This window comes from Mastomys coucha, unplaced genomic scaffold (genome assembly GCF_008632895.1).
Source record: "Mastomys coucha isolate ucsf_1 unplaced genomic scaffold, UCSF_Mcou_1 pScaffold20, whole genome shotgun sequence".
Classification (NCBI taxonomy): Eukaryota; Metazoa; Chordata; class Mammalia; order Rodentia; family Muridae; genus Mastomys; species Mastomys coucha.
In genome coordinates, this window is record NW_022196903.1 from 99919686 (window position 1) to 99945625 (window position 25940).

Here is a 25940-nt window from a genome sequence, read left to right on the forward strand (position 1 = left end):
ATACACCCAGAAAGAAATACCCCTACACTTGCACCCCCACACTCCCACTCCCTCCTCTTAGCCAGCAAGCTAAGAGAACCTTGAGGTTTGTGTGGTCTGTTATCACCATTACCTCCTCAGTGAAAGATTAAAATTAATGCATTTGTTCTGGGTATTTTTATAGAACGGTGAGGTAATAGCTAAAGATAATAAGTAAAGGTTAAAATAATATGAAATTAGAAGCTTCCAAAAGCACCAGCCTTAATAGTCTCCACTGGCAATGTTCCCAGTGATGTTTCTACAGGCCAGCTGTGACAGAACAGGCATGCAGAATTATCCCTTCCTCTGCACTAATGTAGTAAAACATTGTACTCTTGGATTTTCCAAATGGTATTGCCACTACATATCCTGTTAAAGGATTATCATTTTATTATTGCTCTCGAGAAATGACAGTAACTCGGACACAGAGAAATGGTCTGTTTTCTAGGATTCTGATAGCCACTTTAGATACCCTGGATATGTGACCAAGAGCCATTTCATTAACTATAAATAGTTGTGAATTGCATAGATGGATTTCCACAGCTTTTCATTGATAATATAAGTTTAGTGTAATGCAGACCATTGGTAAATAGCTAAAAGTTTCACCCACCATGTGGAAGAGGGCTGGTGTCTCGTGCATTCCAGCACTGTGGGATTGTGGTCATCCAGTAACTCACAGGAAATACTGACCTCCAGGTCTACTGGGTTCAGCAAATGAGCCCTTGCAAGAATCTGTCGGCTGCTCCCAGACTTATGTGGGTAATTTATCTGTTGGTTTTATCATTCCAAAGCTTTGAGAAACACTGAGATTTTTTAGCTCCTTGGGCACTAACTGGTTATTATGAGCAAAGATTGTGTCTTAATGCTGCCCTCCTGTGGCTCCTACCAATGTCATCTAGCAGAACTATCAGTCTGTGAGTGCTGAATGGGCCAAAAGGACCCATTTTCTTTTCCTCCAAGCCTGTGCTAGGCCAGTGTTTGGGTGTATCAGAGTAATTATAGGGTATCATTAGGAAAAGCACTCCTCTATAAGCTAAACTGCATCTCAAGTGCACAAGGCCATCCTGAAATACCAGAATGTTAAGAAAATTATCCAGTGTTCAGAATGTGATAGAGCTTCTATTGGTCCTGCCCTAGAAATCACTATGGCTTATGGTGACAACTGATACATTTGCAAGGTTAGATAACACCAAAAAACAAATGGACTAGACAATGGGAAAGTATTTGGTGTGTAATTTTATTTTTATGAGTGAAAGATGTTCAAGCCAGTCTCATCTTAAGATATCCAAAAGGTAATCTGTCTGTAAATGGAATATTACAAATGCCTCTTAAGCCAATCCTGTTTTCTGCTTTCTATGTGTCTGATACCCTGCAATTTCAAATTCTGTAAAAGCGGTATATAGTTTTTTTTGACAAATACACCCATGTGTGGTACACAGTTTGATTTATATAAACTCATTTTGAATGCAGAGGCAGAATTCCTCCTGAACAGATGAAAATATCTGCCTAGAGTGATAAATGCATGTGTGTAGAAAGATAGAGTTGTAAGAAGAAATTTTTTATGAGAAAGGGTTTGTAACATTATTTCAAATTTTCCCTTTAAAAGATCTCTAGAAGACTTGGCTTTATTTTTATGTTTTTGTGTCAGTTTGGATGTTTACCTAATTTGAGAAGGAGTCTGTTCTGCCAAAACATTTTTCTATGGCAGAGCATAGCTTATGTGCCATTGCTAAGTAGAAGATATCAACATAGCATAAATGCTTCACATCAGACTCTCAACCTGTGGGTTATGACCCCTGTAGGGGTCAAATGACCCTTTCATAGATAATTAAATATCAGGTATCCTCTTGTTTAGACATTTACATTACTATTTATAACAGCAACAAAATTACAGTTAGGAAGTAGCAAGGAAGTAATCTTCTGGTTAGGGGTCACCACAACGGTGTTAAAGGGCTGCAGCATTAAGAAGGCTGAGAATCACTGCGTTACAGGTTCAAGAATTCACTATTGAAGCAACTACTAAAAGGCTAGACTACTAATGCAGATCAACACAGCTAGGCTGTGTAATAACATGATACCAGGCAATCTCATTCACCCATAGATGCAGTTTATGTCACATACCTCACTAGTAAGTAGTGCTTAAATTTTCTTCAATTCGAACTTAACTTCATTTCTTCCACCTAGTTATGTTTACATGCACACACATACACACACACACATACACGAGGGAGAGAGAAGAGACAGAGAGAGAGAGAGAATGGGAAATGAAATTTTATGAGTTTTATATATTTGATTTATATATCTTTGATATATATTAATTATAGAATTTCATTTTAGTCATACTTAATATTTTCTAAGATTTTTTGTTAGTATCTTATCCCCTAAGTGTTTAATAGGTCTGCCCTAATGATCTGTTCCATTAGCCCTTTTTCTTTTATGATGTAACTTTATATACCATACTGGTAATACATTATTAGTAGTACAATATTACAATATACAATTTTCATTACAAACAGCTGGACTTGTACCCTATTTGTCAATTTTGTTTACCACTAACAAGGTATTCCTTGAACTGTAGATTGTTATGAATTCAAAGTACACACAAAGAGCACAAAATGACAGCAGTTCAGTGATTCATTTAATTTCAGCTTCACATATGATACCAGCTTGGTGTGTGAATTATAGCACCCCTTACCCAGTAACCTTCTCAACTTTATTTGTACTTGGACAATTTTAACAAATATTTCTAACGTGGAAACCCATAATAAAAGTCAAATTATTTCTGCTATGGCTTGGTTTGAATTTTCAAATTCAGTAGTTAGAGCTAAGCTTTGAGGTGAAGGCCTCTCATCCCCTCTTTCAGGAAGACCGAGAAAAGGCTTCCAAGGTCAAGTCATTCCTGGTTTACAGCCACTGCAAAGCCAGTCTTGGAGACTTAGTTAGACTTATCTCAAAATTCAAAACAGTCTTTGTAGACACGGAACTGTAGTATAGAGTGCTGGGAGCCCCAGATTCAAGTCAGTCCTTCATTTAAAATCATCACTAGCTGTGGTTTGAATCTGTTCAAGAAAAGGGCCTATAGGAAGAGGAGAGGTGGCTCAGCAGTGAAGAACACTTGCTGCCCTTGCAGAGGACTCAGCTTTGGTTCCGAGCACTTGCATGACTTACCATCCACCATCTGTAACTCCAGTTCTAGGAAATTTGACACCTTTTTTTGCCTTCTATTGTCACCAAATGCATGTTGTGCATATATGCACATGTGAGCAAAACAACAACATATAAAAAATTTATTTTTTAAATAGGTTGATATATACCCATATGTGTATACATACTCACTTTAAGACCTTACTTAAGTCGTTTATAGTTTGGATTTAAATGTTGTCTTCACCATGAACTGAAGCTTCATTCTATGAAATTAAATTGCAAGGCATCAGAAATTTTAAATAAGGCACAAATTACAAAAGAAAAAGGGTTCATCTAGTCATTCAAGAATTCCACCTCCCTAGAGGCCCTTGGTCCTGTGAAGGCTGTATGTCCCAGTGTAGGGGAATACCAGGGCTAGGAAGCAGGAGAGGGTGGGTTGGTGAGCAGGAGGAAGGGGGAAAGAATAGGGGTGGTTTTTTGGAGGGAAAACCAGGAAAGGGGATATCATTTAAAATGCAAATAAAGAAAATATCTAATAAAAATTAAAAAAAAAAAGAATTCCTCCTCCCAAAACAACTAAATGAACTCAGAAGAAAAGAGATATTTCAGGAAGGTTTTATTAATTGATTGATTTGTTTGTTTGCTTGCTTGCTTGTTTATATGAGGCTAAAGATGATGTGTTTTGTTTCAAACTATCCATGTGAGCAAATTCTTTAGAGCAATAAAATTGAGCATGTAACATGGTTTTCTAAATTTATATACTAAATGCCAGTGACTTCTTCTAAATAGGACAAACATTGTATTGGATACTAGTGACAAAAGTTGAACAGAGCCCTTCTTTGTAAGTAAGAGACTCAGAGAAGGCAATCATATAAGGATTCTCTAATGAACACAGAGGAGAGAGAGAGAGAGAGAGAGACAGAGACAGAGACAGAGACAGATAGAGGCAGAGAGACAGAGACAGAGAGACAGAGACAGAGAGACAGAGGCAGACAGTGATAGATACTCAAACAGAGAGAGACAGACAGAGGAAGACAGAGGGAAAAAAGACAAAGTTGAGGAAGCAAGAGAGGGAGGAAGGGAAGGAGATAACAAGAGAGGGAGAGAGAATGCTGTTATAGACCAAACCAGTAACTATCAGAGAAAGGGGCCATGTTAGCATACATAATCAGGAAGCTTGCCAAATATGTCTTTTTTGTTTTGTTTCTTTCCCTATTGCTTCTCTTAAATTTTTAAAGTTTTGTCCATTTGAAGGTATAATAAATTTTTTAAGAGAATCCTCCACAGGGGGCTAAGAATGTTTCTATCTTGATCTTCATGGTGGAGGATGCAAAATCCATCAAGTTATACATCCATAGAGAAGTTGCACTTTACCATATATAAATCATGAATTAAATTTTAATAACCCATCCAAACATACAATGCTGCATGTTTTCCATCAGAAAAAAAATTTAGCTCCTGTCTCTGATGATCTATACTAAGTAACTATCACAGAAAGAAAAAAATCCAAGTTGTTTCTTCCTTCCATAATAATTTGTTATTTTTCTATATTTTCTCTAGCTGAAAGTCCAGATTTTTCGAGAACACTCTTAAAAAGAGTAACACTTGTCAAAGTAGGAGGTGAAGTTGTCATTGAGTGCAAGCCAAAAGCATCCCCAAGACCTGTCTACACCTGGAGAAAGGGAAGAGAAATATTAAGAGAAAATGAAAGGTACTGTATTAAAATATTTCAAATATTTTATTAACTTGTAATAAATTGTCTTTCTGTTATACCTGAGCAAATGGTCAAATCCAGAAGGTATATAAGATAGTTGTTAACACTGACCTCCATGTTTCTTCTTCTTCTTTTTTTTTTTGTTTTTTGTTTTTATTTTTAGTACAGAATAGAGTTTATTCAGGGCATGGGGTAGAAAGTTAAGAGGGTAGTGGAGACAGAGAAAGGCAGAGAGAGAGAGAGAGAGAGAGAGAGAGAGAGAGAGAGAGGAAGGGAAGAGAAAGGAAAGGAAAGGAAGGGAGGGAAGGGAAGGGGAAGGTGAGGGAAGGGGAAAGATAGAGGAGGGGAGAGGAGGAGAGGGGAGGAGAGGGGAGGGAAATAGAGGCTGGCCATGAGCACATGGGTCGGGGGGAGGGGGAGAAGGGGAGACCAAGTGCAAAAAAGAAGCAAGAGAGCCTGTGTTTCTAGAAAACCTTCCAAGTACAGAGAGATTTTATGAGTATTCAAAAAATCTCAAATTTGCCTGCAGGTGAGCAGCTAAAAGTATACTTAGAGCCTAAATGTTTTTGTGTGTTCATCTACCTATTGTAATTGGCTTAGTCAAGTCAGTCTAGTACCAAGCATGACAACTCTTCAAATATTTGGCAAAATCTGTCGTGTTTCCTGCTGTTACATAGGTGGCATGTACCCAATGGTTCTATGTTCATTATTTCATTTGTGTCTCTTTATGGCACCAGATTTGTTCTACTATCTAAATTAATTGCCTCCACTTCCTATAATACATGAACTGCATTCAGAAAGCATATTGTTTAAGGGATGCAAATTCGTATGGGTTACTGGGAGTTTGACCTCAGAGAGTACCAAGTAGCACATATCTCCAAGACCTTGTCTTAGCTGTCACCCCTGTAAAATATCCTCTACCCATTTCTGTAATGTATTCGATCGGTTGGAAAAGGGTAATTATGCATGAGCCTATGTTTGTCACCCATAAGACAGGATTTACCAGCTGTATACATAATGATTTTAATTGATGTTAAAGGGCAAGTATTCATAGATCCAATAAGGAAGCACTTAAAAATGTGTGTATCTACCCTTTTACACCTGTACACCTTCACATTTGCATATACAAATTAGATCACTGCACTGATGATGTTGTTCATTTTAATAGTTTTTATAAACAAACAGTATGGTTTCTAAGTGATATATATCCACACACGTATTAGCTTCATAATAGACATTTCTGATTCCTAATACATCAAGGAGGCAGCCCAGTGGATACTGGAATGACATTCAAATTTTAAGGCAAATCTGTAAATTGAAAGCAAATCATTTTTATTGTTATTAGCATATATTAATTACATATAATAGGTTTTTCTGAGACTTTTTATGCATGCATATTATTTGTTTTAATTATATTCACCCCTTACCATCTCTTGTCCTCTTCCACTGTCATAGGTTCCCTTTCTCTCCCTACATAATCTCCCTCCTAATTTCATATCTTGGCTTTGTGCTTTTCAGTGACCCAATAAGTTAAGTTAGGGCTTCTTATAGGAGCATGGTGCAGTGACTACACCACAGAAGAGAATGTCTCTTCCTCCCCCAGCAACCATGAACAGCCCATAACTCCTAAAGGAGTGGGGCCTCATGACGTCCACCCCTTTCCATAATATAATGTCAACAGGCCCAGGGGCAGTGGAGGTTTTGAGCAAGCAGGTACACCTCCTATAGTTCAAGAGTATAAAGGCTATATCTAACCCACAAGATCATATCTACATTATTGCACACTTTGGATTTTCTGCCCCCTCTTCCTTTATGCTTTCTGAACTTTAGAAGAGACAATATAGATGACCCACTGAAGGGTGAGCATTCAGCAGTAACTTTTTCTTAGCGTTTACATCAGTACAGACCCAAACAGAAAGCACCACCAATGGCAAAAAGAAGCTTCTCTTACCAAACATGACTGCACTGCTGGCCTATGGGCAATAAGACAAATATTCAGAAGACACTTTGACAGGTATATTGTGTCCACTGAGCAATATGACAGTTGTAGAAAATAAGGTTCCTTACTGAAACACAGGGAGCAATCCATTTGACCTCAGTGTTTCTCAAAATGTGCTGTGTGAGATTACATTTAATAGACATATTTTTAAATATAATTGAATTATAATTAGTATGCACTATGTGCATTACTTAGAATAAAGCTGTGTTTTTTAAGGTTTACAACCATTGGACAAAGGTTGGGGACCCCTATAAAAGAGTTAGGAGAGAGACTGAAGGAGCTGAAGGGGATGATGATAACCCTATAGTAAGAACAATAATATCAACTAACCATGACCCCTCAGAACTCCCAGAGACTAAGTCGCCAGCCAAAGAGCATACATGGGCTGTTCCATGACCCCCACTACATATTGTCTTACTTCAGTGGGAAAGGAAGTACTTAATCCTGTAGCAACTAGATATCCCAGGAAAGGGGATTGCTAATGGGGTCAGTTGGAATTGGGTGGGTGGGTAGAGGAGCACTCTCTCAGAAACAAAGGGGAAGGGAAATGGGCTGAAGAACTCGTGGGAGGGTGTACCAGGAAGGAGGCAATATTTGGAATGTAAACAAATAAAAAATTAGTAAAAATTGAGATGATTTAAGGATATAACATTAAGAGAATGATATGGTGCTAAAAAAGGCTCTTGCAGAGTGCCATAATTCCACACCTGGCATCTATGTCTGGTGGCACACAGCCTCAACTCTAGCTTCAGGGTATCTGATGCCCTTTCAGGCCTCCATATGTCCACTCACACACACACACACACACACACACACACACACACACATACAGAGAGAGAGAAAGGCTGAGAGAGAGAGAGAGAGAGAGAGAGAGAGAGAGAGAGGGAAAGACCAGAGAGACAGAGAGAGAAATAAAATAAAGTCTACATAAGTAAAATACTTTATAAAATGAGATTTAAATACACATCAAAGCCATGAATGAATAAAGTTTGTGAAATAATTGAGGAACAATCTAGAGAGTACACTATGCTTGTATAAGAAGCCATGGAGATCTAAAACAGCAGAAGCCATTTCCCATTCACAATACATAAAGCAAAGATCTGATGACTCTTCTCTCCTACAAGTACTGCCTCAAAAGACCAGCTCTTTCTGTAGCTTTACCACTGCCTAATAAAAAGGGTCCGATGCATGGCCTTTTAGTGTTTTGGACTGAAAATGAAGCAATTTTGTGTTTACTGATACTACACTAGCCGAAACAAGCCAGTGTCACCTTAAAGAAAACTATAATCTTGCTATGTAACTACAAGAAAAGAAACAACGTAACTATTCACATTTATTTATACGTGCCATCTTACGACTTTAGAAGGCATTAATGGTGGCTTAGCACCATTAAAGGTTAACTACTTCCACATAACTGATTTAATTTTCTCTTAGAAAATAGTATATTATTGTGCTAGTTTCTATAGGAAAAAACACATTTGATTCATTATTTCCACCATGATACTTACTACAAAGTTTTTTCTGTTCAAGTTGTGTTGGTTTCATTAATATGTATCAAGGATGCTTCGACATTCCTTTGACACAGAAAATGTGTTTCAGCTGAAGATACTCCCTACTGTTACTTAGTTCCTGCTATTTATCACCTCCACCTCTAGTGTCACCAGTCTGGTCCCAAAGCATCAATATTGGCACTTCATCTCCATATGGGTGCTGCATTCTCATGTCTCTACTGTACTCTTTTCACTGTTATCAAGTAGAATGGATTTGGTCATGTAGATGCTCTCAAAACCAACCAAGTGGAACATAAAGAGGACATTCCTACCCCCACATGGAGATGAAAGTCAGGTGTTGGACCATTTCAATTTTCAGAAGAAAGGAGACAGACACCTAGTTTTTCTTGTTTGTTTGTTTTTGTTATTTGAAATTCTAATTCTTAGAAACAAGAGACCACTTCTTTCTAACATGTTGATACAATCGTAATACATCCCATGAATCTATACAGCAAGTTGATTGCATGAACAATTGGCTTTCAACCTCCAAGTAAGACATATGCCCTGTTGAACACTTCAGTTTAAAGAGCTAGAAATCAAACAAACCTAACTATTGTTTTCTCATAGGCAAAAAATAAATGCTATTCTTCTCTTTTTTTTCTGATAGAGATGGAAGATAATTAAATGGACAAATGAACAAAATCAATCATAAGTGTTATTTGTAAATGAAAAAATTTTAATCCATATTTTAGAAGATTGAGATAATGGGCCAATACAAAGGGTAATTAGTATTGAGTAATAATTTCTAACAAACTGACTTATTAGCCTTAACTCTCTATTGAGACTAGACTCTTTACAATCAAACAGTGAATCTTTAACCTTTGAATACAAATTATTAATCCCTTAATTACAAAGCACTGGTGTAACTACACTAAGACAAAACTTTATTATCTACCATCCTATTTTATTAATGTTCTTCCTAAATCCTACTTTTTTTAAAGATTTGGTCAGACCATGCTTATCAATTGCTATTTGATTCCAGTTTCAACTGTTTAGCTGTCCATAAGTGAGTTTTCCATAAAAGCATAAGAAGGAACATGAAGCAAATGTAAGATCTTTTATCTTAAAATCAGAGGATAATGGTTGTGTTAGTTCGGCGGATAGAACCTTGGAATTACTAGTTTAATTTAGTTGTTTTAAAAGTATAGTTATACAATTATTATTTCTATTTTTTTTACAAATTTAAAACATATTAACTTTGCTTTACTTATATTAACCCAACCATTCAAATTAAAGCTGAAAATGTAAAATAATTGTTTAGCTTTGGTCTAGGACAGGCCCCATCCATCCGTCCATGGTATGTTTCCTATTTTCTTATACATTTGCCAAGCTATTAGCGTTAGTGATATCAGCTGTTTAGAACTGAGAACAGCCTCACTGTTTCAGTCCTTGGGAGGGACCACTAGTCATCATGGAAATGGTCCCAATCATTTGGATGAATTGAGCAATTAAGCTTACTAACTGAATAAAGTTGATTATTTTGTTTACTTTTAGTTTTTCGAGAGAAGGCCCTTGAGGCAAATAAGATTGGTTTTATGCTGTAACAAAAACATCAATATGCAGAAGTCACAGAATCATTAATAATCTAAGCTCCTAGAATTTTAAATATAGGAATAACCATTATATCTGTTGGGATGGACCCTTATGGTTTTAAGTTAGACTAATCTCAAACAGAGTTAAGTATGAAAATAAATTTTCTGGTTGCCTACTTGAAAACATGATGTATATAGACTGCGACTCTAAGCATAGCTCACGAGAAACCATCAAAACTCCATCATGCTAGCCTTTGTCTCTTCAGCATCTCTATTTACAAACTGTTTTCTACTGCTAGTATGAGGGTCACCATTAGCTGTAAGTTTGTCCTATATCCCAAGTGATCACAGACATTCCAGAACAGATTCACTAGGTCTCAACTAAACCTGCCTTGGTGCCAGTTCTTCTCTGAATCGTGTGTATTCAAAGACTATCTGATTACCTTTTGACCTGATTGGGAGGATGTGGGTTGAGTGACTATATTTGAAGGCATATGGAGAAAAGCCCCCTTCAACCACTTAAACCAATGATTCTCAAACTTCCTAATGGTGTGACCCTTTAATATATAGTTCCTCATGTTGTGGTGACCCCAGACTATAAAATTACTTTTGTTGCTCCTACCTCAGTATAATTTTGCTACTGCCAAAGAGGTTTGTCAAAGGGGTCACAACCCACACGTTGAGAACCACTGACTTAGACTGTGAGTGGTGTACAAGGATTACCAAATAAATCTAGCTGCAATGGCAAAACCTGAGAATTCAGAATAGGCAAGCACCACTGCCAAATGCCTCCTACTACAATCTCTACAGATCCCATCCCTCATCCACAACAAGGATCCACACAAGACTTAGCCTTCATCAGTTCCCAGGTGCTTCTAATGATGGAGTACCAACTAGGTGAGAAATGATATTCCCAGTGCCATCCATCACATTTGGTTCTGCTTTCTGAAGCTATACTAACAAAATCAAATCCCTTTTCACTTCTCTCCTTTTGTTTCCTTATGTAGTTACTGGAAATCTACTCTCACTGCTTCTTCTAGATCTTCTCCAAGCTCGAATATTCCATTACTTTCTGATGTTCTTCATATGATATTGTTTGTTGCCCTCTGCCCTGCATCATATTGGTCATTTCTTTGAATGTCTTCTTCAGAGTATATAACCCTGAATTAAATGCAGCATTCATGTGGAAAAGAAGCTCTTTATTCATCAATACAGAGAAGAATAGTCATTACTGCTCAATGACCTCTCCAAAAGTGAGAAACTGTTTAGTGAACTTAGATTAGTAACACAGGGGAGCACATAAGCCATCTTAGAAAATTGCTCCCTGTAAATAGTTACTTTAAAAAATTACCTGTTGTTTAAAAGATAAGTATGGACTTCTGAAAAAAAAAATCACCTAGAAGAAATAGTTTACTTCCTACTAAAGCTGGGAAAGAAATGAATGGAATGTTTGTTGTGTTTTATTTTATAAAAATAAAGAGAGAAGGAATATGCTTGGTGGATGTACAGTCAAGTGTGGGCGAAGGGGGTGTCTTGGTGAGGCATCCCTTCCCTCTGAGGGACCAGCCACATATAGTATAGTATAGAATAGTGTTCAGAAAAGAGTCTCAAAACTATAGCCTAAATATTACAGGTCTGGCTCTGGACAGCAGCATACGCGCTCTGCTTAAAACTACCCAACTCAATTCTCATCCAATGATAAAGCACTCCTCGGGGACTTGCCATGTGCTAGCCCTACTGCTTGGCACTGAGTATAGAAGGGAAAGGTAGATAAATGCAGTCCTCAAGATCTCATAATCCACCACCAGGGTCCACGAGCAAGATCACATGAGTTTTTTTTCAGTAACTCTAAGGGCTAGGTTATAAAGTTGATATATTGAGTGCCGAAAAGAAACACTGAAAAATGAAAAGACAGCAATAGATTTTAGAGATTTCATGTTTATGTCTGAGGAGCTTAGACTTGGACCTGAACACCCTCAATGGAATTGAAGGATTTTAATGTGGAGTTATGCCCAGCTGTGTGCATGCTATGGAAAGATTGCTTCATAGGCCAACAGCAGCAAAATCCAGAGTGAAAGAAGACGGTGAGTTCAGGGAGGCCAAACATAGCAGCAGTCTGGGATGGAAATTTTGAGTGGCTGAATGGTATCAGTGTCCCTTGAATAAAGAGAGGAGACAGATGAATGGGCTAGAATTTAAGGCCCTTACTGATACATTAAGTTGAAGGATTGAGGAAGCAAGAGAAAAAAAAAACATGGCTCCAAAGATCCCTAATTAAACAGCAGATGAATGACAATGTATTTGCTACAACAGTGAATATTAAAAAAAAAGGGGGGGGGACCTGGAGCAATGACTCTGTAGTTAGAAGTACATGCTTCTTAGGCAGAGAATACAAATTCAATTACCAGCATCCACATGGTAACTCATAGCCTTCCATAACTCCAGGTCCAGGGGATCTGATGCTCTCTCCTAGCCTCCATGGCCACTAGGCTCACACATAATATGCATGTAAACATGTAGGCAAAACTGTAAAATAAAAAACACAAAGAAAACAAATCTTCTTAAAAAGAAATTTTAAGGAAGGAATGGTTAATGTGTGCGTGTGTGTGTGTGTGTGTGTGTGTGTGTGTGTGTGTGATGTGCTCTTGGTTTAAGCAACACCAATTTAGCATATGACTGTTGAAATCACCAACAAAGCCTTATTAGGCTAAATCAAAGGCCTCACCTGCATGAGTAAGCGACCTTGCTTTTCCCCAAACTTTATAGTTTATCCCTTCATCTCCCAGAGGCCCAACTGTTAAGGAGGAGGGTATGGCATATCTGCAAAGCCAGAACCTAAAGTGGGAAAGATAGGATCAAGTTAAGAATTATAAAATGAATTATCTCTCCTAAAAATAAATAGATAAAAATAAAAAGTTTTGACCAAATTACTCAAAGAGATGTCTGATTTAGCAGCCTACCATCACTTTGGACAGAACATGTGTAGGTCACTATAGACAAGTTTTGAAGACAGGAAGACCCCGTGAAGCATTTAGAATTTTCACTAAGTCTTCTTGGAATGAAACACATATTTGGCTTGTGCCTGCCCTACACAGTATATCCCATGGAGGCTAGCAATCTGTTAAAACACTCAACCCAAATAGGAATAAAATCATGTTCACGTGTCTTTTTAGAGACACTGACATCCGCCTCCAAGGTGAAATCGGATCACGGCCTCAATTTGCTTGCCTCCCCAAAGGCATTTCAGAGAGTTGAAATTCATGTAAAACATGGAAGGGAATCCCAGCACAGGGCTGTGAAACTCCACCTTGTATGCAAGGTGTGAAACCCAGGTCTGAAGATGCCAAACGTGATGGCAGATATTTGCCCAGAGGGCCAATTGTGGGAGGGGAAGCTTATTGCTTGTGGGGATCCGTTTCTCTTCTGGAGGCAGAATGTCTATATATGTGCTCCTAATAAGAAAACCTGCCCTCAGGATAACTCTCACAGTTGCTGCAGAGCTATACTGTTCTGTTATTAGGGATTCTGCCCTAGGGAACAATTATGTTATTGCAATAATTAGAGGCAGTTCATCTCCATAATAATGGAAATCCTGCCTTGGAGGCAAAACAACATCAAAGCACCAGCAAGCACCATGGCTCTTCATGGAGTCTGTTGCCCTGCTTATTGAAGGTCCTATATCACTTTAATTTTGCATGCTCAGTTGTGGAAATAAACCTTACCCCGCTTCTGCAAATCTAGCTCTGGAAGTTTCACCTGTTACCTCAGCTGGCCTGACTTGGAGCTACCTGGAGAGGCTTGAACGTTTATGAGCTTTAGCACCTCTGTGCGGTTATGAAAGGTGGGGGAGGGGGAAGAGAGATTTCTTTTAAATGTTTGTTGTGACATATTCATTTGTGGGTCATCCTTTGAAAGACTCCGTAAATTTACCACAGCAGTCTTCTCTACCTTAATGTAGTACATCGTGTAATATTATGGTCAGGGGTGAATGTACTTACTGACCACACTAAGACAGGGACCACAACGGGCCTGACACAGTGTTTGTCTCAACCTGCTGAGTATTGGTTAGGTCTTAAACGTATATATGGGACTCATTGGGGGAACTGTAAAATCAGGTCCTCAATCTAAAAGCAATCTTTGTTTTACTTTAATAATGTCCTTTGCAGTGTTTCCTATACGAACGTTCTCTTGCCAGCCAGAGAGAGCCCTCTGCCCCTTTTCTCATTTTCAATCCTTATATTAACCTTAAAACTGTTAAACCTCTTAGCAGCTTTCCTTGGGACCAGCCTTCACCCGGGTTTTCTAAATGCTGAAGCTTCCCACCTCAGACTTCTGATTAATTCATTTTAATAAATGCCTGTCACGTCTCTCATTCCCCCTCTGTACAACAAATATTTAATATGATAGACATAATGTCATCGAAATCAGGGTTCTGTGGATGACATAAAAAAGAGAGATAAAAAAAAAGATGTCTGCAGTCATTTAGAGGGCAAAAACTATTCATCCTGTTCTTGTAAAAACTTTGTTTATAGATGTAATGAACTAGTATTCACTTCTCAAAGGCTACGAGGGTTAAGAGGAGACATGCGATTGGTCTTACAGCACACAGGTAGCACCTTGTATTGTGCCTAGAATGCCTTAGGTGCTCAGTATTTTCATAAGTAGTGAGTAAACCAGCTTTTACCATTGGAATATGGTAATTCCCCCATGGTGTTTAAACACTTGGCTGCCAGCTGATGGCACTGTCTGAGGAGATTATGACATCTCTCTGTTTTGAGGCTTGGAAGGATGGTAGTGGGTTACTAGGGGAGGGTAAACTCTAGCCCAGCTTCTGGCCTGAGTTCTCTGGCTCTTGAGCCACCAAGATGTGTGGAGCTCTATCCTCATGTTAACCACTGATGCGGATATGAATTCTGCTATGCCTTCCCTGCCTCAATAGAAGGAAACCACAGGCTAAGATAAATAGCTCACTCTCTTAGGTTGTTTCTGTCAGGTGACCCATTACAGCAATCAGAAAAATTAACCACTAAAACAGCCAGACGAAAGCATGGGCTTCCTGGAGGGGATTGATGAAGGTGCTGGTGGGATATTTAAGTATAAGGAGCAGTGTTTACAAAAGGAAATGGAATATTTTAACTGGAAATAAGACTGAAATATCTCTAAAACCTGGTATAAAAAACAAACAGACAAAAAAGAACAACAAACAACAACAACAAAAACAAACCAAAACCACAATGTGAAAAACCTGAGCTTATAGTTCACTGAGAACCAGACGGAGTTCAGGAGGATACTGCTGTGCCTCTCTACACTTCCTTTAAGGGGCATTTGAATTTGAATTTGACAGCAGTATTCAAAGAGTGTGTTGTGACTTACTGTGCATCCAACCAGGAAATCACCAGGCTGCCTAGGGGCAGAATTTCTCCATCTTGACAGCAAAGACCCAGGTGTACTTCCCAAGTATAGCTCTGCATATTAGTACCTGTTGGCTGTACCAACACTAACAAAGATATACCAAGTCTCAAGCAAAGGAGGTGGCTCAGCTGGTAAGAGTACTTGATATACCATGCCCTGACCCAGCTGGACTTGGCCACACACATGCCTGTGACCCCCATCCCTCTTGGGAGCAGAGGTAGGGGGATCACTGTGGTTTATTAGCTGCCTCTTTAGATATATGTTCAATGAAAGACCCTATCTCAAAAAGACCATGGCAAAGCATAATAGAGCCTGTCATCTGATATCTTCTTTTGGCTTCTCTATCAGTGTATAGCATGAACATCCACATATACATTCATATATACATCATATGCATATACACATATACATATACATGTGTCATATACATACCATATACACAAATACATATACATATACATACATTATATACACATATATATACACATACATGTAAACATATACATACATTATATACATAATACATATACACGTACTCATGTATGGGTACATTCATGCACTATATATGAGTGTACATCACATGCATGCACATGTGTAGGTATGAGTGTATGTGTGCCCAAATCCTAATTTTTCACAAATTCTGAGATGGACACAGAAGATTGTGGATATTTTGTGTTTCCTAGGTGAGCCTCTGTCAGTACCCCCCCATATCCTCAGGGTATCCTATGTCTTATAAGATTCTAGATCAGCATTTCTCAACCTGTGAGTGACAACCCCTTTAGGGTCACATATTAAATATCCTGCATGTCAAATATTGACATTACAATTCATAACAGTAACAAATTACAGTTATAAAGTAACAACAAAATAATTTTATGGGTGGGGGTCACCACAACATGAGGAGCTGTATTAAAGGGTCACAGGACCACTGCCCTAGAGCATCTCTCTCACCTCACTCACTCTCACTACTATCTCCTCAGTCACACTGGTTTTCTTTTGTTTTCTCAAACAGCTATTTTGTCCAGACAAAAATTCTTTGCACAGGACATCTCTTCATAAAATGCTATTTCCCACACATAAACGAGACTCCACAAGCTGGACACGGCCTTCTGCTTGTGTCTGTGTAGTCTGAAACCCGGGAAATGAATCTGAAGGAAAACAGCATCCTGTGATGCCCAACAGTTGCATCAGTGTCAAACTTCAGTGTCCACGCAGGACACTTTATCAAAGGCAACTATGCGCATTCAGTACTTAACCATCCATGACTGTTTTCACAGCAGAAGGATGGAGTTGACTGATTACAACAGAAACTCAGCCTGAAATGCTGACTGTCCAGTACTGTCCAGGAGAGTTTCCCAAAGCTGACAGACAGGGTACAGGAAAGCATCCTCTGAGCTGCACGCTCCTCCCCCTGGCTGGGTTTCTTTTTTATTTTGACTTTCTTTGGGTTTCCTGTGCTTACACTTTTGATTAAATTGTCACTTCCATTGGGCCCATCTAATGCAAAGTGAAGGGCAAGGAAATTTGGTTGGAGCCTTGAATTATTTCCCTTGGCTCTCTAGAGAAAGAGCGCTTGACTTTTGCCAAGGAAGCTTCTTTTGGAATGACATGAACCCCTTGGAGATATTAGATCATGCCTATAAATGTAAAGGCACAGGAGGCAAAAACTGGGAGAGCAGCAGGGCAATGAGAAACCTGGCCATGTTCCCCACATCTCTGACCAATTCCACATTGAAGCAAAGCAAAGACAAGCTAGAAAACCACCCCTTGTCAGACACCCATAGTCACCCCAGCTGGTTTACATAGTGGCTTTCTTTTAATTTTATGTTCATAAAATTTCCAGCTCAGGAGAGAAAAGAGAAAAATCATGAGACTTGCTTCCTAGGGCTTTATAAAACATTGTTATTGCAACAGTACACCCATGAAGCAATTTTAAAACCACCAACAAAGAACAAATTATCATAATAGAGTCCAAACATCTCAAACAATGGTGCCTAGGGAACACTCAGTGAAGATACCATCCCTGGCAGGCAGGACCTGCCAATAGTGGCTCCTGACAGAATAGGAGTTTGAGCTGCTGTCAAAGCCAGTGATCCTTATAACGAAGCAGACGGCAGAGAGGGTGTCTGTGTGCATATTGGCACTCACAAACATGCAGTATTGGATGACAGACATTAGCAAGTCACATGAGCACAAGAAATGAGGGTGGTGTAGAGTCCATGTCTGCAGAGTTTTGATGGAAGAAATAGAATCATCCACAATAAGAAGATGCTAGGAGTTTCTGGAGAGATTATTGACATTATGAAATAATGTTGATGGATACAAAATAATAGTGACAGAAACACTGTGTGTCAGCTTGGCTGCAGGGAGCCCTGGGGAATCTCCAGCCATTAATCTGAAATGAGACTTTGATCACCCTCTGTCACTGTTGCATTCATGAATAAATCTTAGGCATTGGGAACCTTGGGGATTCAGGAAACTTCGTTCTTTGGTTCTAGTGATGTATTTCTTGCTTGCCTTGTGGCCATCATATAAATCTCAATTTAAAAAAAAAAAAAGAACATTCTCAAACCTTCCTCCCCAATTTGTTATTGCATTTTTAAAAATCTTTACTATGACCTTTGCTAAATAGTGTATGAGATCCTTTTTGAACCGTTATAAACTAGTTATGAGGTCAGTACTGTTGTTAAGTCAAACCAGGGCCTGACAGTGCATTTATGTAATGGAAGCTTGTAGAGCTTGTCAGTGCAAGAGCTGGGAATTGAATCCATGTCTCACACATCGCAAGATCCATGAGTTCAGAAGACGGAATAACTGTGCTCCTCTGCACTGCACAGAGCATCTCGAATCTGGTCATAAGACAAAAAAAAAAAAAAAAAAAAAAAAAAAAAAAAAAAAAAAATCACTAGTAAAAATAAAGCATTTTATTACCTCCCTTTTAGAACAGTAGGAAATTTGATAGTGCTTTTAATATCAATAGTATGAGTGGCCCCAGCAGCCTTGACTCTCAATCACCTCAAATTTTCAGTAATGAATTGGCAGCCTTTGTATCCATAGGCTTTAGAGTTGCAGAGAGTTGCGGGGGGGAAAGGGGGGGTAATAGCTTGATTTCAAGGCTGGGTCAGAACCAGCTAAACCCCTTGGAGAAGAGATAAATGAAATCTTTGAATTATCTCAGCAGTGCTTTTGTTCAGATGAAATAGCTTGCTATCGTCAAATGGCTTTAAGTGATCATGAAAATATCCAAACCAAAGTGGCATACAATTAAGAGCAATTAGAACCAGAGTGATGTAACTGGTATTCCTATTCAGTGGAATCAAGGCCATAACTAGAGCTCCTCCTGACTTTGCCATCTCAGGAAAGAAAAATCTGTTTGAATATTGAAGACCTGAGCTGACACTTTGTTTAGGGCCCTGATTTTTCTGTTGTATAGTTTTGCCTTCATATTTCAATAACAGAAATGCCACAGTTAATTATGATCCTTCTAGTAAATATCCATCATGGTGTTTCTAAGTCCCCTTTGCCAAATGAACTCATTAGAGTAACTCTTGGCTCTCTATATAGTTAGAGCATATGGTACCTAGAGGGTTCATATAGCAGAATTAGGTTGCCTGATGAGAATTCCAGGTGGTGGCTAAAAGATTCTATTAAGCAGAATTGTGTGTGTGTGTGTGTGTGTGTGTGTGTGTGTGTATGATTATACACAAGCCTGCCTACTAATATCTGAAGCATAAGAAGTATTTTATAATTCAACTGCCTTCCCACGTGAAACAACATAATTATATCATAGAATGAGAGTTTTAAATTTTTAAAGAAAACAAATAAATGATAATATTAGCATAAATTATTTAACATTTTATGCCTCTTGTCACATATAGTAACTCAGCAAGGCTAAAACAGCTCTGAGGGGGAATTATTTGATGGAATATAATATTCTCTCTTAGCTAGATGTCTTATGCAAACTACTATGTATGAGTCAAGAGTGGGCCTGATGCTTAAACAAGAAGAAGGAGGTGGGGGAAGGGGAGGAAGAAGAGAAAGAGGATGGGAGGGAGGGAAGGAAGAAGGAAGGAAGGAAAGAGGAGAGAGAGAGAGAAAGAAAGAAAGAAAGAAGGAGTAAAGTAATGAGAGAAAGAAGAAAGATTTCTTTATGCCTATTCATAATCTCTGGAAATCCCACACTAACTGATTTGGCTATGTAGTGGGTATTGTTTGAGTCTTTTGGGTTTAAAAATCTGGTTATGTAATAGTGAGCTGGAGTCTGCTCATCCAGGCTCATAAGAGCTGACTTTGTACCTTTCATCCCAGCTTTATATCCAGTGATATCAGTCCCTCTAGTAACTTGAAATTAGACCTGGTGGTGTTATTGACACCACAAGAATTGGAATATTTCAAAGGCTTTTTCCCCCCAAAACAAGAGGTTGGTAAGCAATTACAAATGTCCCACTACTCGTACAATATACGCTGTTCAAGCTTGCCAGTGCCAGATTGGAAAGAGCAGGATCAGAATGTGGCTTTCCAAACTACCTTTGAAGTGGTGTAAGTGAATAAGGCTCATTGATTGAGAATGCTACATAAAAAGGTTCTAGCCAGACTCATTTGAAATAAGAAGGCCATGATAGAGAAAAACAAACAGATTTGCCAGAAACCTAAGAGGAGAACAAGAAAATAGGTATGCTCTGAAATTCTGAAGATAATGAATAGGTAGTGATCAGTAGTGTCAGGCATCACCTTATGGCCATAAAAATTAAAGATTACAAAATAAGTATGTGGGTGGTGGAGGAGGAAGAGAAGGAAGAGGAGGACGATAATAATGATGATGACAAAGCTAATATTAACTTCGAAATAAAGATTTCAGTGAAGGCAATACTATAGTAGTTGGATATTAAGCAGCTATAATCAGGATCTATATTGTTTTTTAAAAAATGAAAAAGACATATTGGAGGAACTGATGTGTTTAAGGAAAATATTGTATGATAACAGAGTATGTGAGCTTGCAGAGATGATAAGCATGAGCTCAGGACCACTGTGTTCCTTGGGTTTTCATTACTGTATCAAAATACCTGAGGTGGGGCTGGAGAAATGGCTTGGGAGTTCAGAGTGCTTGCAGAAGACCACCAGTATTTGATGCTTAGTTTCCCCATCAAGCAGCTCACAACTACCTGTAACTTTAGCTCCAGGGAATTTAACTGCCTTTTTTGTGTGTATATTTACATACATGCGCACACACACTTTTTTCCAAAATGTTTTAAAAACTCAAATGCCTGGGGAAGTCAAGTTAAAAGAAAAAGAGAAAAAAAAGTTTATTTTAGCTTTTTTAATGGTTCCAGCTTTCTCATCAACCTGAACAGAGTCCCATACCCCAGTAGGGAGCGGAGGGTGGAGGAAGTTGCTTGAATCATGATAAGTAAGGAAACAAAGAGCTAAAAAATTAGGGAAATGCTGGAAGAAGCTGAAGAGGAGGGTGATCCCATAGGGAGACCAGCAGTCTCAAGTAACCTGGACCCCTGAGGTCTCTCAGACACTGAGCCACCAACCAAGCAGCATACATGAGCTGATATGAGGCCCTCAACATTTCCTGGTTTGGTCTCAGTGAGAGAAGAAGCACCTAACCCTCGAGAGACTTGAGGCCCCAGGTAACAAGGAGGTCTGGTAGTGTGTGTGTGTGGGGGGGGACATTCTCTTGGAGATAGGGGAGGAAGAATGGGATGAAGAACTGTTGGAGGGTGGACCAGGAAGGAGATAATGACTGGACTGTAAAAAAGATTAAAGAATAATAATAAAAGGAAAAGAAAAGAAGAGAAAAGAAAAGAAGAGAGGAGAGGAGAGGAGAAGGAGAGAAGAGAAGGAGAGAAGAGAAGAGAAGAGAAGAGAAGAGAAGAGAAGAGAAGAGAAGAGAAGAGAAGAGAAGAGAAGAGAAGAGAAGAGAAGAGAAGCGAAGAGAAGCTTAGAAAAAAGATTCAGGACTCTGGTATATAACTGTTAACTTTCTTAGACTCAACTCCTTCTAAAGATTTCTCCATTTCCCACCTATACCACAGGCTTCAACTTATGAGCCTTCAGAGGACGATTGAACAAGTTTAGTGTAAGAGAGGGCCTTAGGACAAACAACAATATAAACTAACTAGTATCCTCAGAGCTCCCAGGGACTAAACCATCCACCAAAGAGTACACATGGAGGAACTCATGGCTCCAGCAGCATATGTAGCAGAGGATGGCCAAGTCGGTCATCAATGGAAGGAGAAGCCCTTGGCCCTGTGAAGGTTCTATGCCCCAGTGTAGGGGAATGCCAGGACCAGGAAGTGGGAGAGGGTGGGTTGGTGAGCAGGGGGAGGGAGGAGGGAACAGGGGTTTTGTTTTGTTTTTGTTTTTGTTTTTGTTTTTATTTTTATTTTTATTTATTTTATTTTTTTCTTTTTTTCAGAGGGGAAACTGGGAAAGGAGATATCATATGACATGTAAATAAAGAAAATATCTAATAAAAAAAAGAGTTTCATGTAATGCTACCTTAGCAAAGAGAGGTGAAGACAGGGAACTAAAGTATTGTCATGGAAATGATTGTGTGCTTGAGAGAAGGGAGAAAGAAAAGTTCTAGACCTTTGGTTCTCACTAGATTAAGACCAGTAGTCCTTAATCTCCCTAAGACCATATGAAAATATATATGTACATTAAAATTTATAACAATAACAAAGCTATAGTCATGAAGTAGCAACAAAAATAATCTTAAGCTTGGGGAACACTACAACATGAGGAAATAGATTAAAGGGTCAGCATTAGGGAGCTTGAGAACCACTGGTCTAGACTGGTTCTCTGATTAGTATTATAGAAATACAATTGAACTTTTTATGTTTTTAGTTGCTTTCATAACATCCACTTTCCCACATATTGATTTGATCTTAAAGTTTTTATTCCAAAAAGAGGTGGTTTGTTCTAAAGCATGCAGTTTTGTAATGAAAAGAAAATTGAAGTTGGATGCTCCCACTGTCAGGAAAACTGTTTTGAGAGGATTACAATGTATTCTGACTCAGAAAACAACAATGCACCTCAAAATCGATGTCTCTCTTTCTCATTGTCTCAAGGTCTTTGACCTTTCCTGTGTACATCCTCTTTCTCACAGCACCAGGCCCCGCTTCCCTCTCACTTTGTACTGTACCATTCCACTAGCACATCAAATTCTCCCTCATCTACACTACTGCATTTGCTCCTTCCTCTTCCACTGTCTCTCTAGAGAGAACATCCCTACTGGGTTTAAACTGCAACTGCTGTTGGCTCTCAAACTTTGATTCAAAATTATCCCGAGTAATTTATCCTAGACACCTACCTCTGCTGTAAAACCCTGGCTTCTAGCTACACACACTCGTCCTCTCATGTTTCAAGTTAGAAATTTGAAAATTATTAATTGTTTTGCTTTCCCATCCTGTATATCTAATACATTGGTGAAGTTTATCAATTCTCCCAAAGATAAGTATCTATTTCCTGCCTGCTTCTCTATATCATCCGTTCCTTGGCCAACCACCAGCATTTTCCCTGGGCCATTGCAGTAGCCATCACTTGTTTTGCTCCTCTATGCTTGCCCACTATTCTCTGCCCCATGGCCAAATGGACTTATAAAAGAGAAATCTAGCTCATGACTAATTGTTAAAACAAAAACAACCAAACGACATATATATGTACCTTATTTCTCAACTGAATTGGTTGCTTTTCTAATTGCTGTAATAAAATACCTGAAAGAAAAGAAGCAGTATAATGAAGGAAGGATTTATTTTGGCTCATGGTTTAAGGAAATTCAGATTCATCATAATAGGGAAGGAAATGTGGGAAACCAGGTCTTCTGTGATGGCAGGAGCCGAAAGTGTCTTGCTCACATTATCTTCAGGGACCAGGAATGATCAAGAATTGCAAAAAAGAAATTTCTCCCACAGTTTCAATGGGTCTTTCTCCCTCAATTTTCTCTGTTAAAGTCTTCGCAGGCACATCTAGAATCTTGACGCATTAATTCCCCCAGGTGTTTTTCTAATCTAGTCAAGTTGATAATAGAAATTTGCCATTACACCAACATATCATCAGCATGTGTTTTCTTCAAGTCTTTGTTCACATTTTTCTGTGTTTGTCATAACTCATTCATGCCTTGGTTGACTCAAGAGTTATCTGTATTCCTGAACTGTCTACAAGCTGTGTAAGGACAGACCTCCCATGCATCCAGCCCTGCTTGTTCATCGTTCCAGGAATAGATTGTGCAGTGTTAGGAAGTATGTGTTGAATAAATAGAGGAATCAGGCAACATGAAGACTCATAAAGGAGTCTTGTACAAAAGTAAAAGCAGTAGCAATGATAAAAGTAATTGGGGAGGTTAGAATAGTGGGGGGTTATCAGAACAAAGATAGAAATGTCACAATGAAATTCAATACCACAATACTTTCAGCATGATTCACATGTTTGATTATATCTATTTTACTACCCAAGCAAAGATCGATCTAGGGAGCATAGTTAAAACTGAACAGTTTCTAAGATTAAAAACATCTCAGGCTGGAGAGATGACTCATTGGTTAAGAGCATTTGCTGTTCTTCCAGAGGACCAGATGACCCAGCACCATAATGTGTGGCTTATAGCTGCCTGTAACTCCAACTCTCAAGGATCTGATGTTCCCTTCTGACCTACACACACACACACACACACACACACATACACACACACTCATGTAAGCACACACATTCACAAACATGCAAGAATGCATACACATACATATAACTTAAAAATAATAATAAAAATAAATCTTTTAAAAGATAGATTTTTCTTTAAATAGTAAATAAAGAACAAAAATTAAAATTCAGTCCTGTGAGGTGGGTCAAATAATAAAATTTTCCAATAGGGGTGTTTGGATCAAAAGTAAAATGGTAAATAAATGCATCAATACTTTTCCCAGTATTTGCTAATATTTGATGAAAAGTGATACATGTCATATAAAGAAGTTGTCTCCAATTAAACAATAAAGGGAAATGCAATTTGAACTTTCTGGAGTACACTCTTTCTCAGAACATTAACCTGACAATTGTATTGAGAATATCTTAGAACTATGATACCTTAATATAGTTCCAGATAAACATTACTGCACAGAATATTCAAGGACTTAAGGATTGCAGATTGCTAAATAAATAAATAAACAAATGCTTTTAACCTTTAATGAAGTAAGTATGTATTAATTTATTGTAGTGATTCTGGTGTGAATTTTCGTGCCCAGAAATATAATAAAGACTGGTTCGAAAAAATGTTGATTAAACTGCTAGACAGAGAACAAGATGCAGTAGTCTCTATGTTATCTGTCTAAACCAGACATACACGGTTGAATAAGCCAAAGAGAATCGGGAGGACAAAGTGGGAATGTTACCTTAAGGATAGGATGACAGTACAAATCCCAGATGAGAAAGCATAAGTATGAGACATTTAACCATCACTGACTGGTATCACAGACTCACGATAAGGGAAGGTTGGTACAAGCTATGCATTCTTTCCTTTTTGGAGAAAAATATGTCATATTTTTCCCCAAATTTGTTACTGGATATCACAAATAAATGGCTAAATTGAAAAAAGTCATTATTTCTATGTAAAGTAATAGTGTGGGAAGCTAGGGATATAGCCCAATAAAGTGCTTGACTATCATACATGCAGCCCTGGGTTTGATCCCTAGGATTGCACCATGAATGTGTAATTCCTATAGTCCCTGCATTCAGAAAGTAGAGACAGGAGGGTCAGAAATTCAAGGTTCAGAAATTCAAGGTTCAGAAATTCAAAGTTACGCTCAGCTTTGTAGTGAGGTCCAGGCTAGCCTCAGGCACATGAAGCCCTGTCTCAACAATAAATTAGTAAATAAATAGATGATAGTGTGAACAATCCAAAGCTACAATTAGCACAGGACAAAAATGGCTTTGCTTGTAGCTCTCTCAAGGATAAAGAAGCAGAAATTTCATGTAGGAAGAAATAACTCGCAGGAAATTCTTAGCTGCAAAGCATCTTTGTTGATCTCATAATTTATGCAGATTAACAAGCACAGATGGTCTAAAAAAAAAAGCAGTGGTCTAAGTTTGTGATGACACAAAGACATATGCATCCAGTAGATAGAAACTGAACTCTGGGTATGAATATGAATCTTTTCCTGGGCTTGTGATTGACCATAAGCTTTATCTGGTGATGCTGTGCAGTGTTTGTGAGTGACAGGTTCCTGTCAGCCAAGCAATCAGGACAAGAAATGACCAATAGTCTACAGTGACTAGATTATTAACTGATGGATGTTTAGTAAGTGGTAAGTTCACTCAGTGAACTGTCTTGTTTTGTTCACCTCAGCCTATCATCATTATATATTAAAGAGCATGTTCTGTGGCTATAGAGTTATTGTTTACATTAATACATTTTTATAGTGTAATATTTTGAATGACCAAAGACAATTCCATAGCAACTGGCTTGGAATTTTGCTTTAGATATGTGTGCCCCACTTTTATGTGTTAAAGATGTACCTCACAGCTGATAACACCATTGAGAAGTGACTGGGTCATGAGAATGTTCTTCTCATAGATGG

General features: G+C 38.4%; 1 protein-coding gene across 8 annotated transcripts in view; it reads left to right on the forward strand.

Annotated features, from left to right (window-relative positions):
• Cntn4 (contactin 4) overlaps positions 1 to 25940 on the forward strand; it is a 975079-nt gene that overhangs the window by 822210 nt on the left and 126929 nt on the right. For all 8 annotated transcript variants that reach the window (XM_031382788.1, XM_031382782.1, XM_031382784.1 and 5 more), the window contains one exon: positions 4723 to 4873. In XM_031382788.1, coding sequence (XP_031238648.1) covers positions 4723 to 4873 — 151 coding nt within the window. The remainder of the gene's footprint in view (positions 1 to 4722; positions 4874 to 25940) is intronic.